The sequence below is a fragment of the Lissotriton vulgaris genome, chromosome 4_1 (assembly GCF_964263255.1).
Source record: "Lissotriton vulgaris chromosome 4_1, aLisVul1.2, whole genome shotgun sequence".
Taxonomy (NCBI): Eukaryota; Metazoa; Chordata; class Amphibia; order Caudata; family Salamandridae; genus Lissotriton; species Lissotriton vulgaris.
The window spans coordinates 681,736,078-681,751,534 of record NC_141691.1 but is presented as its reverse complement, the minus strand read 5'-3'; the positions used below and the strand labels follow the sequence as shown (position 1 = coordinate 681,751,534).

Genomic DNA, 15,457 nt, shown 5'->3' with positions numbered 1-15,457 from the left:
TCCCTGTCTCCAAACCGGAGGATTCATATCGTCTAGTCTTGGACTACAGACACCTAAACTCATGTTGCAAAACATTTGCAGTACAAAATTCGCATAGTGCTGCACTAATGAATAACATAGTTCGTAAAAAATATAAAACGACATTAGACATATCTAATGGTTTCTTTTGTCAAAACATTGCACCAGAAAGCAGATACTTGACCGCTTTCTCAGTAATGGGGTCTCAGAAAAATTTCTGTAGGCTCCCACAGGGATTCAAGAACAGCCCAGGACTATTCTCAGCCAGAGTAACAGAGTTACTACAAATATATGATGATGAGGCATTATCTTATGTAGATGATATCTATCTCACAGACGACGACTTGGAGACTCACTTGAAAAGAGTGAACACCATAATACTTGGGTTCGCAGCAGAGGGTTACAAATTCAACTTTAAAAAGTCTCGAATTGCCCATCTGACAGTATTATTTTTAGGATACAAATTATCAAGTGAAGGAAAAAGCCTAGCGGACAACTTCTTAGAGAAGTGCGGTGTACTTCAAGCTCCAAAAACGCTGAAGAACTTACAATCGATTCTAGGCTTCCTGAATTTCAGAAGAACTTACATTCTAAATTACGCGGAGAGGGTTAAACCTCTCTACGAACTAATTAAACCTGATTTTAAACCAATCAACTGGACTCAAAAACACACAGAAATTTTGAGATCACTGCAAACAGACATGTTAGCAAAAACAAAATTAGATACATGTGACAATACATGCAACCTTGTAATCCGAGTCATCCCAGGAAGATGCAGATTCACGTACCTGACCTCTAATGAGGGAGACACGGTACCAATTGCTTACAAATCACATTTGTACACAAAGGCTGAAATAAAATTCAGTTCAACAGAAAAAATCCTAACTGCGGTTCAGACTGCTGTAGCAAAAAAAGGGCCCTAGCACAAGGTAAACGAATAATAATCGTTACACCCATACCGGCTTCAGAAGCGGTAACTAAAGCGAGCATTCCTAATGCAAAAGCTTTGCATCCGAGATGGATCCGGTGGGTTCATTCTCTTGCTGCAACAGACGTAGTTTACGAATTTGATCCTAACTTAAAGACACAGGAATTTTTACAATATGAATATGAATGTCCTCTGCCAATTGAAATTCTGCCTCTAGAAGAATACGGAAGTATCATATATACTGACTGATCAGCACAACACGCAGTTGGGGGCAAACAAGCTTACAGTGCTGCATGTGCGATTGTTAAAGGTCGTTGGCACAAAGGAAAATTTAGACAAATGGTCACTAAAACACAATCTCTAGGAGATTGTTCAGCTCTACAAGCTGAATTGGTAGCATTTAAGATGGCGCAAGAAAATATCGATCGCGAATTCCCCACACTCATAGTGTGCGATTCATATTATTGCGTGCAATCTTATGATGAATACTTGCAGAATTGGGTGGAAAATGGTTTCAAAGATGCAAAAGGTGGCACAATCAAGCATAAAATGCTTTGGGAACAAGTAGTTCTTTTACAGAAGGAACTACAAAAGACTCACGTGATACATACTCTGAGTCATCAACGTGATGGCGTTCACGTTGCAGTGAATTCATTGGCTGATGAAGCCGCGAAGGCAGCTGTGCAAACGGCTTCCGTAGCTGCGATTACTCGGTCACGAACAAAAACAGACAGCGACATTCTACAAGCTGTCAGTGCGTCAGTAAAAGATGATAGTAAAACACTCCCAAAAGGCTTTTCCAGAAAAGTACTTATATTTAACAGATACGAATAATGTTCCTTTTGCTCGAATCCCTGGAGTGGGGGATAGAGTATTTCCAAACATGGAACACAGGTTAAAACTACATACACTTAAAAAAAAGTGGCCCCAGCGCTCGGCTGACGCCAAAACTGTTATAAAAGATCTGCGAGTCTTTATCGGCACATACGCAATTGCCATGTTCCATTCTGACCAGGGTCCTGCTTTCAGCTCTTGAGCTTATAAGGAGGCCATGGCCAGTATGGACGTTGGGTTGCGATACTCTTGTCCATCACACCCCAAAGGGAACTGTGTAGTGGAAAGAAAAAACCGGGACATAAAGCAATCTATACCAGCGAAGGTATTAGGTTCGGGTGATGGGTGGGTCAAACATTTATTAAGTGTCCAGCTCAGTCTAAATAATTTGCCAAGAAATTCTATAAAAGGTTTCAGCCCATACGAACTATTGTTCGGAACTAGAATGCACATTCAGGACTTAGATAGTCAGGTATCAGTGGTAGAAGATAAGAATAAAGGCTTTGACATCAAAGATCGTTTGGCTGTTTTACAGGACTTGAATGAAACAAGAAAATCCTTAAGCAACATAAAGTTAAAGCAACAGCCAACTACCACTGAAGAGGCACCACCAGCCCCAGCAAGACCTGTCTGGATTCCAAAGATTGGGGATCTAGTCAGAGAAAAAATAGTGGTGAAGAAGGAATTTGGGCCTTCTTACAGAAAAGCAGTACCTGTCTTGGCAATCAACGGAACAAGATCAGTAGTACTACCGCCCATCGCTGGTAAAAAGGAGAACAGAGTTGTATCAATCGACCTGGTAAAACCACAATCATGTGGCCTATAATCAACAGTAGGCCCAGTGGACTCCCGAGAAACAACAGAATACCCAAATTTGCAACAATTCAAGAGGTTCAAACTGAAAGACTAATCACATTTGATAAACCTGCAGTGCACAGAGAGGGACTATGCAATAATGCCATGGAACTCGTGCCACTTGAAACACAGATTGAATCAGTTTGTCAAGAAACACCAGTCTACAATGATGTGGCATCAGAAAGTGCTACCGCAAGACAAATTAAAAATACAATTTCAACAATTGACAGAACTGCCTCCGGCTACTTCATTAACTTCGATACCTTTTCTGAAGATCAAAACGACACCGAAGTGATGTCAAAAACAAAGACTTTTAAAGAAAAAGCAACTGAACTCTTTCATCAACTCAAGGAAATTTACCTTATTTCTCCATGGTTAGAGTTCTGGTTTGGACTAGGTGTATTTTTCCTCCTGCTTTGGCTCATCATGGTACTTTGTTTGGGAAAATTCATTGAGGGAAACTACAGTTCAATGGACACAGCAAGTCAGAACATCAACTTAGTCCTCAAACCACACAGATCATCCCACGTGAAGAAAAGAGAACTATCAACAGTAAATGTCACAGCCATTCCAATACCCGGGGGGGTAGTATGGGACAAAACTGACTATGAAGTATATGGTCCGGTCGAAATCCTGAAATATCCTCACCAGTTCAAGGTTTCCTTAAGTGACTTTGTAAAACCAAGTACATTTTCTGATGATTGGGATTTTGAAAGTATTAATAATATGATGTCTGATTTAGTGTTGTCAGCAAGATTTGCAGAACATGATTATTTACAAGGTTCGTCTAATTATGAACAAATGTATTGCTTCTCACATTACGGTGACCATTACTTGCATAAATCTGCACAACCTAGAAATGTTTTTAAATATAACCAATGGGAACATTGTGCTACTCCACCTAAAAGTAGTTCGAAAACATTCTATGAGAAATTCCAGTACTTCTCAGGGTGTAACACAAGTGAAGCAGAAACATTTTATTATAAACTGTTGGATAAAACAGGATTGAAAACAATGCTGACAAATACTAAATTGATATATTCAGAAGCATTTTATGAAAAAATTATGACATTTGGTTTTGATTTTTGGAAAAATAACATTGAAACAAAAACCATCTGGGGTACAAAAGATTGGCAGGTACAAGGCCTACAAGCATTATTTCGAGCCTGCATGATCCCAGAACAAATAATGTTCTTAAATGACACAATTCACCAAACAACCTGTATTGGCCTAGCTAAGATTAAAGACCTTAACAAACCGTCTATACCAAAGCCAATACCTGATAATGCAACTACAGAGATTGAGATAGACGTATCAAAATTTTTACATCTAAACAGAACACATCCTGATTGGAAAAAGTGGTTAATCTGGCCTACTGACACGAATAACTGTCAAGATAGATTCCTGAACAAAACACAGGGGTTAACAATGACCAGACAAGAACCTAGATACTCCCAGAGACAACATCCAGGGATAGTAACAACATACAGTGTAGGGAAGCTGTGCCTTGAATGGCTAGAATCATCCACACTGGCAGAAATTAAGCAACACTTATCTTTACTTAAAGATGGTGCTGATTTGCACGATTTCATTCTGGGACCTTGCAAACAGCGTCAAAAGCGTTTCACAGCGACCAGTATATATGCAGCTTACAACGAGGCCTGGAAAGTAACACAAATTGAAACAGCTGAAAAAATACGAGAAATTGATCGTATTAATTTGGAAAAATCGCTTTCTGTTGTGGACAATGGGTTAATGACTCTGTCTTCCAGAATATATTTACTGGACAGTATTGTATCATCTGCCATAGATATAATAGACAAAGACTTGCTAATGTTACAGCATGGCCAGTCGCAATTGCGTTCTATTGTACAGTTAGGCTGGACGCTGCAAAATCTTTGTTCAGGCTATGTGCCATGGCGTTTAATCAACACAACATCATTGTTTTCCATCTTTAACCTTACTGATAAACAAATCAGCTTGGCACAGAAAGGAGCAAGCTATACAATCCTGAGCATCGAAAAACTTGAGAGATTACCATTTTAATGTCAGAAAGTACTGTCATTGAATGGATAATACACGGAATTATCACAATTCCGATAACAACTTTCCGATTTAAAAATTGCCTTGAATACATACCGACTGGCCAGTATGAACGTTTGGGTAAAGGGTACATTAAGTCAGCATGGAAATTACCATATACACACACATGCTATAGTGACAGCAACAAAAATGTATTTCTTAGTGGTGAAAACTGTAAACATTCACTAAGCGGTATACTTTTGTGCCAAGGTATTAATTTACACGGGGCCTGTGAAGGAAATTCGAACAACCTTTCATGCCACCAACATGTCACACCTGCAACGCAGATAGAGCCTTTCTTTAAGCAGCTCTCGAACTGGAGTTACATTCGAACAACGGATCACAGCTGTTGTGGCCTTTTGCCAGGGAAAGCATATCTCGTAAGCGTAACTTCCATGGTCAAATGCTGTATGCAAGCATTGTTTCCAAACGGCCCTGGAGACTCCGAGACTCCCATTTGGCCTTGTTTAAATGTCTCTTCTATAAGAATTGATACTTTAAGCAGAATGAAGTCTGTGCTTTTTGCAGACAACAGTGCCCATCACGTTATCAAAAGAGACGTATGATCTCCAAGTTGCAAGGACAACATCGGAGATTCATGACCTTTTATCAACAAATTGCCCCGTGCATTTCACAGAAATGCTTAGCCAAATTCTAAATATGTTGAATGCCATAGGCATCCCAGGCGTATTTAAGACCATTTTTTTGGGACTGTTAACACCATTCAAAGCAATTCTGGGAATCATTCCCAATTTTGTCCATTCAGTCTTTGGCGGCATACCCCTGATTTTGGGACTTGTAGCAGGCATTTTATTTTTGACCCTCCTGCTCCGATATGGCAAGCCAAAATACAGACATGACTCCAGCAAGGATGGAAGAAGCGATCCTAGCAATACACTACCGGGACAGATTAACTAGAGTCCTTGGATTGGCCAGGCTGAGAGATCTGAACATGACCTGGTTTCTTTCATTCAGACCTATATGGCAGACCTGCATCTTACCTGTGCTTCGATGTATGCTATGCGGAGATGAATGCGTGTTGGACACCTGTCTTGCACTTCCATCAGCAGTACCAATGGATATCGATACTTTGCTAAGTCCTGTAACGGCTCACGCATTGTGTTGTCCCCAGCGGCTACCAATCCTGATGACGGCATTCGTTGAGACTCCTGTGCTACGACTAGGTGGTGACAGTGGAGCGAGAAATAAAAGCAACATCACCCAGGTACGACCTTCTGTGAGCATTGCTGATCCAGACACCGATGATAGCAATCATTCTCACACCTGCCAAGTTACAGCATTATTGAACTTGGTCGAACTGTCACCTGATTTTGTAGACCAATTCTTTGAGAGCCTGTCTGATATAATGTTCTCCCCTGAACACAAACAATAATTTTTGAAAAGCATTCTGACATACAGCGTTCCCGTGAAATCTGAATTCGGCCTTCAGTTTTGATCAACAAAAACTAATGAAAAGCGTTGGAATTCTATTCTCCCGTTCACAATGAAAAGTTTTTTTGAATTGAACATTTTTTCAAAATATTTAACTTTTTCTGGCACGAAACCCTTTGCTTAAAGTAGAACTATTCATAAAGAACAGAACTTCTATTTTTAGGTAGATCTAGAGACATAATCAATTTACATCAGCCTCTAGCACATGTTACAGCCATTGCATTTATATGTGATGAAATAATCTCGCCCTTCTTTTCAGTATAAAGAGATATTTCATGTCTAATTTTTTCGCAAAATCGTTCACTGATTACATATGCTATAATTTTTGAATGATTTCTATGCTTAAAAGACGTACAGTACCTATAATTCCATGTATTTTTCAAATACGCCATTTCAAATGCAAATATGTATTTTGGGGTGGGTAATGTTACACATGCATCTTATTGCTTTAATTTTTTGTAATTTGATAGACATAAATTCGTGGAGTGGGTGTCGTGTTCTAATCTAGGACCCCGATCAATACTGTGACCTTATGCCCCTATACGGCTATAATCCATTCATACCCATATAATGGCATAAACGATCAGAGCCATATTTCAGCCATATTTCAGAAACTCGCCTCTGCAGCTCATTAAAGTAAATGACACAGCAGAAGCCACTATCTAAGATTCCTAGATTACACTCCGAGTTCTTCAACAAGATAAAACTCAGCAACCTGGGAAAGCCCCGCTTGCTATGTTTTGATTAGTAATAGAACTCTAATGAGCACTGAAAGGACGATCACTTCCTAGTGACATCTTTATTGACGTCTTATGTCCAAAAACTTACGTCAAACAAGGCACCTTTTAGGTATAAATATTACCAACGTTGCCTTAAGCAAGCCCGATGCCGATAATGATGGTGTGGTGAATACAGGAGCAGAACAGCTGTCCCTTGCAGAGCCCAGCAGATGCAAGCAGCCCATGGACGCTGCCCCTCCTTCTCCTTGACGCGCTGAGAAAGACGCTGTCTTTTCTCTTGCCGAGAAAATCCAGCTCCGGCGTTTCCAGCCTACTCTTGCGAGTAACTGGGATATTGAGCCCTGAAAGGAGATACAAGACCTCCAACATTCTATTCCAGAGGTATGGTGTTGACTAAACCCTTAGAGAGAAATCTTGAAGCAAACCTTGGCAAAACCAACTTAACTTAAACTGCTACTTACTTACTCCCTCCCAAGTATTAGGCTTAGGTCAGGTACACTGGGGTAGGCGTAGTTAGAAGGACCAGTTGAGTACGTTAGCTAAATGTATATATGAATGTATATATTTTATTCCTTTTAACCATTGTATGGCTAAGAAACCATATCAATGCTTTTACAGTATTATTTCGCAATCCTCATTTTACTGTACGCACTTTTTATAATAACAAGTCTTGCAATTGTGGCAATTCATTTCTCTTGCATGAGAAGAAAGACTGTTCAATAAATAATACCTTTTATTGAAAACGCCCGTCTCTCTATTCTCTGCATCTTGGTGAAAGTAATCTGCACAACTGACTGAGTAAAATAACTGTCTATTGTTTCACACGAATCTAGAGATTGACTCTTATTCTAAGGAGCAAAGTTGTCATGTTTATGCGGTTGTTGGAAAACTGAATCCCTTCTTGTCTGAGCCAGGGGAGCTGATCACTCCCTATTCAGTCAAGAAAGTTTCCAGTGACCTCTGAGCTAGTTGGTAACAAACCCAATTAAGTTTAGTATAGTCAGTAGAGACCTGGAAGACCGCACTTCTTCGTCTACACTGCTGTTTATGTTATTCCAATGCGCAGGGTCTATTGGGAAAATAGGAACTACACTACAGCTTTGCTTCGGCAACGTGAAGTGCAGCAACTACATCATTCCAGCTCCAGCCACCTTGAGCCATCCGACGCCAGTGACCAGCTTCCCTTCTTCTCAGCACCCAGAGCAGTTATGGATTCACAGCAGACCTTGGCGGTCCCAATAGCTTCCATGTTCCCACTGACAGGTGGCGAGTCTGCCTCAGTAGCGGGCCGTGTTGTTCCAGCTCCTCTGTTGTTTGTGCTGGGAATTGTAAACCTGTCAGAGATACAGTGACTGACTGATCCAACGTAAGTGTTGTTTTGGCATTGCAGAGTTTGCTAATCTTGAATTTTTGCCTACCTTAAACAAAACGCTTTGAACATGAGTGTTTTTTCGACACTCAAGTACTATTGAATACCGTGATTTTGGGTATTCTTTAATTGTGCATATCTTGAGAAATATATATGATATTTTTAGAGTTTTGGTCTAATTTTGCTAATAATAAAGACAACTATTTTTATAAACTCATGTGGAGTCTTATTGTGGTGTATTCACTGTGCTACTCTGTGTGCGTGTTGCACAAATATGTTACACATTGCCTCTTTAGAAAAGCCTGACTGCTCTGTGCCAAGCTACTAGAGGATATGCACAGGTTATCTTTTAGTGTTACTTATCTTATACTTACTAGAGTGGTAGTTCCTGCCTGGCTTTGGTACATACTCCAGCCAACCAAAAATTCCATATCTAACACCATGTCTTCTTCCATGAGATATTTGCTCTGCTCGGAAGTAGATATGTGTGACATCCATTTGCCAAACACAGTGCCTCTTGAAGCAGTGCAGTTGTAGGGAGAAGGCTAGAGCTAGAGTAGGTACTTTAGAAGACAGGTATGTTTTGGAGGTGTGGTCAAGAAGGGTAGCCATGAGGGAGGTGAAAGTTATGACTTGGGAACTCCGGAAGGTTACCAGAAGGCTACAGATGTAAAGAAAGGAATATATGTTATATGAGTGCTTCCTGGCTCCCATCACCCTCCAAAGCTAGTCCCTGGGATCAATTAAAAGGCAGGGCAATGGAGATGGGGAAATACCATGATACGATACATGTGTGGGTGTCACCAAATGGTTGTTAAGATCTCTGGTTTCCAAGTGACATCAAACACTACTCAAGCTTTACTGTAGATGTCAATGATGTCAATTGAAACCCTCCTGGAAAATAAACCTGTTATTTATACCTACTTATCTACAATTGTATGTCTTTTCTTTGTCCATGGAAGTTGATAGTACTTTATGAACTTCAGAAATTAACTCCATATATTTAAACTGAGAAATATTCTAGAGCAACTGTCTAGAGATGCACTTATTCAAATGTGTTTGAAACATGATCAGCTGCGTGACTATTCGGTAGAGAAAATATAACCCATGCATCCTTTTATTAGGCTCTATGTGGCCCTATCACAAAAAATGACAATTATCATCAACTATGTATAAGTGTTCGAATTTTCATTAGGACCTTATAAGGCGTGAGTATATTGAGTCTGCTCTGTAAAACGAAATCCCAGATTCTTTACACAACAAGGCTATAAAATAAAGCAGTACTGGGAAGGTTAGAAGTAGTTTACTATTTTAATTCTTACAATATACAGGTGTGCTTGGAAGCACAAGATTTCTATCAATAGTTTTACTATTACTATGATTTAAAAGTGGAAGAGGCCTCTATAATAGTCTGTTGAGGCATTTTCAATATTCTGAGTTTCAGAAAACCTTGCTTACCTCAACTCCTTTCATAAAATGCCTGAACTCTGGGCACACAAAGGCACTCCCAGCATATGCAGCATCAATATGCAACCAAATATTCTCTTCTTTGCCTGCAATATAATAAATATATATCAGTTAAGCTTGTGAAATATGTCATTTTTTAGTTGATCTGCTGTATTCTTTGTTGCTCCATTCTATCTTGTCCAGTTAAGATAACTCTGCTGCAAACCTTGCCTACACTGTCAACTGAAAGCACATTTGTCTTGCCAATCACTATTGAACAAAATGTTCGAATTTGTTTTTGACTGCGATATCAAAACCCCATTATGAAGAGTCCAACCTGCATTATTCTGATGGAGCTGACAATGGTCAAACTTGCATTATTGATTAGATCTGAGCATAGAGAAATTGTGTGATATATAGTGGGGTGGGTATGACCTGCCAGATATGACAGGAATTTTGTATCTCTCTTTTATTAGCTGCTTCTCCTATGTTTGACACAGTTCAGTTTAGCATTCTGGCCTTACTGTGCCTACCTCTAAAAGGTCAGAAGTCACACTGTATGCTTACAAATTATGAATCAGAGAACAACAGATGTTTTTTGCTTCCTATATGACATTATCCTGGTTCAATACATTTAAAACATAGTAATGAAAACAAATACATTTAGATTATTTGACTTTTCATTAATTTATGGTATTTCAATTCAAATCTGGCCCGAGGAAATCCAAGAGGCACAATGCAAATGAAAAAACGTGCTTCCCTACAGGGAACAATAGCAGAAAATCCCATCAGGTTAATATTGGCTCCTGTGAATGTGCACACCTCTTTGATAGTTCTATTCCATCATGATACATTTGGATGTGTTGATTACGTTTCTGATTGTATAAGCAACAAAACGCACCTTTCTTCATTTTAAAAGCATGATCTTAGTTGTTGTGAATTGTGGATGCTTTGTGTACTGACTCAAGACAACTATTTCTTGAAATGATGGAATATATATGACAAGCCACAGTTAATATCATCTTCATAAACTTTTTAAGTACCATTATTTGCATCAAATCCAAGTACAAATGGTAGGTCAGAATGGTATAAAATTCTAGCTAGTAAATCAATTTTAAACAGATCTTATATTAGTTTTGGCATTTTCATTCAACTGTTTTGTCAAACCAATATATAACAATCATATGCAAGAAAAGCCTTGATATCTTACTGACCTATTTGATTAGTCAAAATAAAGGTGTTTGGATGAAATATCGAGTTGTAAGTATCAGGAGTCAAAAATATCAGAAAAAAATATTGTGACATAAAAATATTGTTAAGCAAAAATATGGCTGTCAATAATATCGTTTTTTTCAGTAAGTAATATAGTTTTTTAAGAATATTGTTGTTTTTAAAATCATTTTCAATAATATAGTTGTAAAAAAATGTTTTTAATTATTTTAATATGTTTTAGTTCATATATTATTTCTGTGTAACTATCGTTTGTGTAGTTGCTATACATTTTGTAAATATAGTTTTTTAGTTTTAAACAATTTAGAATTTTAATTTAATTATTAATAGTAATTTATAGTGTCATTGTAGGGTTTGTAGGGGATAGGATGGGAAGTTAATGATGCAGAAACTAATAATAATTAAGTAATATATTTTAATAATGTGATTTTTATTATGTCAATTATGTAATACAGATTTATTTTAGTTGTATTAAAGGTGTGGGTTGCTAGGCTTGTTGGGGTACAGGGTGGGATGTTAATTAAGTAATCATTAATTCACAATTCTTAATCTATTTAGTTGATTAACAATTATGTACATTTTAATTTACTGATTTATTTGAGATACATTTTAGTTGGGGAGGGCTGGGTTTGTAGGGGTCTAAGGTAGGAATTACTTAATAGTTGTTGGATAGTTATTTTTATTGTTATATTTTAGTTGTGGACTGCTGGGCTTGTAGGGTGGGAAGTTAATTAATTATTAATTGAATAACATTTATTTATTAATTATTTTATTAATAGTGATTGTGAAAATTGATTAATTGAAAAAAAAGTATCTATACATTTGTTTATTAAGAGTTTATTATTCTTTCTACATTCATGGGGTTATTCATATATGTAACAGATTTGAAGTGAAGCATTTTCTGGGGGGCAAGATTGCTGCTGACTTCCCGTAACAGGTAGCAGCAAGCTTTTCTCTCCCCTTCCTACATGAATTGCTTGGTGATGTAGAATGTGGGATATCGTATTATGGATAAAGCATTGGATTAACGGAGCTCTGGGGCGCGAACTACCACTGTATTGGTTACCCCGACAATCGGTATTGAGCTGGTGCAGGCGGAAGTGCAGGAGCAGAATGGCGCCAAAGGGACCGAAATCCCAGAAGGAGACGAAGGATTCTACTGACCCCAGGGATGCGCAGAAAGAAATAGCATAATCGGCACCAGCTCCCTCTTTGCGAAGTGCGGGACAATTGTGAAGGTTGGCCGCTAAGAACACGGAAGGGTCTGATGAGGCAACAATGTTTCTAATAATAACTCTAAAGTTGGCGATAAGGCTACGGCAGCTCCTGGACCCGGTCAGAAAGGAGCTAAAAATCGGCTCTAGGGTGGCAGCAGAATGAAACAACCTACCTTGCTCGAGGCTTTCACTGTAGCGCAGGTGGCGACACTGGGAGTCTTTTAAGCGGGTGAGGTCTGAAGCGATGAGGCACGCGAGGGATTGGTGTACCCAGATGCGGAGCTGGTGGAAAGCCAAAGGAAGCCGAACAGCGAGCTCATGGATGAGCAACAGGATCCGAATGCTAAGGTGGGTTTGTAACCAGCACTACAGTCTGCAGCACTCCCGCCAGATGTATGTACCGCAGTCTCTAGCACCCTGACCGTCAAGGGTAGAAGTGGCAACGGGTCTGTGTTAAATGGATCTGGGGGACCATCTCCGGACTGTACTACAGACAAAACTCGGAAAGTAGACCCACCAGGAGCACACTCAGTAATCCCCCGGGCTACAACTCAAAGGCAGATGCACTACTCACTGCCGTGCCCAGTACAGACCTGGGCAGCCCCCGGGTCACCCGAGGGGGACTGCTTTTTTTCCCTCAATGAAGATACAGGCTCATCAGTTTCAAGTGGGAGCAGTTTGTCTGATACAGACTCAGATCCAGCTGAATCAGCTAAAAACTCCTCAGTGCTAAGGGCGCCTGCTCCCTCTAGACATAAGCACCAGGAAAATAAGTCCAGATCCCATTCTAAATCTAAACCGGTGCTGAGCCCATCTCATACTAATGCTGCCAAAAAACTTGTTTGGGATTACTCTGCCACATCTCAGTTGTACCAAGATGAGGGCACAATGAATACCCAAAACCAGCAGAATGATAGTCCGCCACAGGTCTCCATAATGGACTTGTTATATGCCACTTTGAAGCAGATACAGGGGGAAGCCAGGTTGGAGAGCCGAAGGGCAAAGCAGGCAACAAATAAGATCCAGGGTTCCCTCAGGAAGATGAGCAAATTGTATGAGGAAATGGCGGACAAAGTAACTCATGTGGAGGAAAGGACTTGGAAGACTTGAGGATGATGTGAATAAATGGCAGACATTTAAGGAAGCACAAGAGAAGGTGGTGGATGATGTCTAGTGAAAGTTGGAGGACTTCAAGAACCGCCAAAGACTGAACAATATTAGGCTGTTAGGGGTGGTGGAAGGTGTCGAAGGGCAGTATGTACAGGCTTTTGTTGTTGCCTTGCTGAAGGGGGTCTTTCCTTGACTGGTTGCATGGGATTGGGAGAAAGAGGTGCAGCGAGCGCTCCTTGACCCAAAGTAAAGGTTACGTAACATCTCAATCTGACAGACCGAGAGACATTCTTGTCTATGTTGGAAACTATCTCCTTAGGCAGGAGATTATGGATAAGGCAAGGCCTGAGGCCAGACGGTCGTTTGATGGTATCACATTTTTCACCTGCCCAGACTTCTGCCATGCTACAATGGAAAGGAGATGGTGACTAAGGCAGTTGATTGCCTCATTTCAGGGTTTGGATTTCGAGGCTTATTTGCTGTACCCAGCGCACCTTAAAGGGCTAGTAAATGGGCATGTTAGAATGTTCTTTTCAGAGATTAAAGCTCAAGAGTATTTAACAGAGTTGAGGGAGCAGAAGGGGAAATGAGTATCTAGTTTTTGATGTAATTAAGATAGGAAGCACCGATACATTTTCTTATATAAATATTTTACAATGCACTAGTGCAATATAAGCACTGATCTAGGTATGTGGGAGGGGTCAAGCTGTCACACAAAGGTCATGATTGACCTATTTGCCTGTAAATGGGGAAGGTCCTGAGGGAGGGGCTTGGAGGGATGGGGGGCACAGCATAGTTTTGGGTTTGGATAGCGGTAGTGAATATGAGTGGTGGTGCAAGTTAAGTAAACTCAGTAAAAATAAAGATTTTGGGAAGCTAGGAGGTAGAAACAGGAAGTTAAGTGGAAATTGGTTGGTTATTCTCTTGGGGCAACAATTTGATGTGTTTTAATGAGTGTACAAATAGACTCATTGAATGTTTGTGGGCTAAATGATCTTCTTAAAAGGTAACGAGTCTCAGTAATCCTAGTGGGAAATGTGCGTAGACTTTGTGTGCTTGTAAGAGATGCACATCAGGGGGAGAAGGGGTGTCTGTTGGAGCAATTAGGGTTTCATCTCATAGCTCATTCTAAACAGGGTGCAAAAACTAGAGGGGTGGCAATACTCTCTAGGAGAAATGATGTTACAGTTAGGAAAAATTTGGAAGATCAATTGGGTAGATGGGTCCTGGCAGAGTGTATGATTGGTGGTGCATGAGTTACGTTGAGTTCAATTTATGGATCCACTGAGGAAGACCCAGACATTTTCGAATTTTTAGATTTAGAGTTGGCTTCATGGCTTGTACCAATTATCCTCTGCGGAGATTTTAATATGAATGGTGCCGAGGGACTATGTTTAGATCCAGGAGATCAATACCTGGGCAGGAAAAGGACAAGTAGAGCAATTCTTAGTTTGGCCCGGAATAATTCCTTAGTAGATGTTTGGGCCAAACTGAAGCCTAAGGACCCTGGTAGTATTTATTACTCCGCCCCACACAGGATTTGTGTTAGGTTGGATTATTTTTTTATTTCTAATTATTTATTGTTAAGGAGTCCGATGGAGAAACTCCCCCGAATTATTTCTGACCGTAGCACGATAATCTTAACTTCAAAGGTACAAAACTGATTAGACAAGAGCGTACTTGGACTTTTGAGTCCTCACGCTTTCAAAAGTTTCTTGCAGGGACATTCCCAGATCCAAACAATTCCCCGAAGATCACCAGGCTTGCTGGCTATGCTTGATGCTCAGTGCAATGTGTGCTGGCATTAACATGTTTGCTTTGCATACTTTTAGTGCAGAGGCCAGCCCTGGCAACGTGCACCACATCATGGCTAAGATAGAATACACATGTAGATAAATCAGATTCGTTTTCATCCTAATTACATTAACCATCATAGCCTAAAGATATGACCCCAAATGGAGATTTTGTGTTTGTGAAGTGGCACACACCACATGGACTTTTTATTTGAAAGTGATGTGGCAATGAATCAGATGTGAGCAAACATGGGGCAGAATGTTTAACATGAATACAATAGAATAAGGAAAGGAGATGAAGACTTACAAATTGGACCAAGTTCTAAAAGGTTGTCGAAGGCACAGGAGGGGGTGGTCCCAAGCGTTGCACAAAACTATGGATT

General features: G+C 39.9%; 1 protein-coding gene across 1 annotated transcript in view; it reads right to left on the bottom strand.

Annotated features, from left to right (window-relative positions):
- Positions 1 to 15,457, bottom strand: part of LOC147722438 (aromatic-L-amino-acid decarboxylase-like) — a 1,636,613-nt gene that overhangs the window by 1,326,826 nt on the left and 294,330 nt on the right. Inside the window, exons 6-7 of the mRNA XM_086964961.1 lie at positions 15,382 to 15,448; positions 9,737 to 9,831 (exon numbers count right to left, since the gene is read on the bottom strand). Coding sequence (XP_086821087.1) covers positions 9,737 to 9,831; positions 15,382 to 15,448 — 162 coding nt within the window. The remainder of the gene's footprint in view (positions 1 to 9,736; positions 9,832 to 15,381; positions 15,449 to 15,457) is intronic.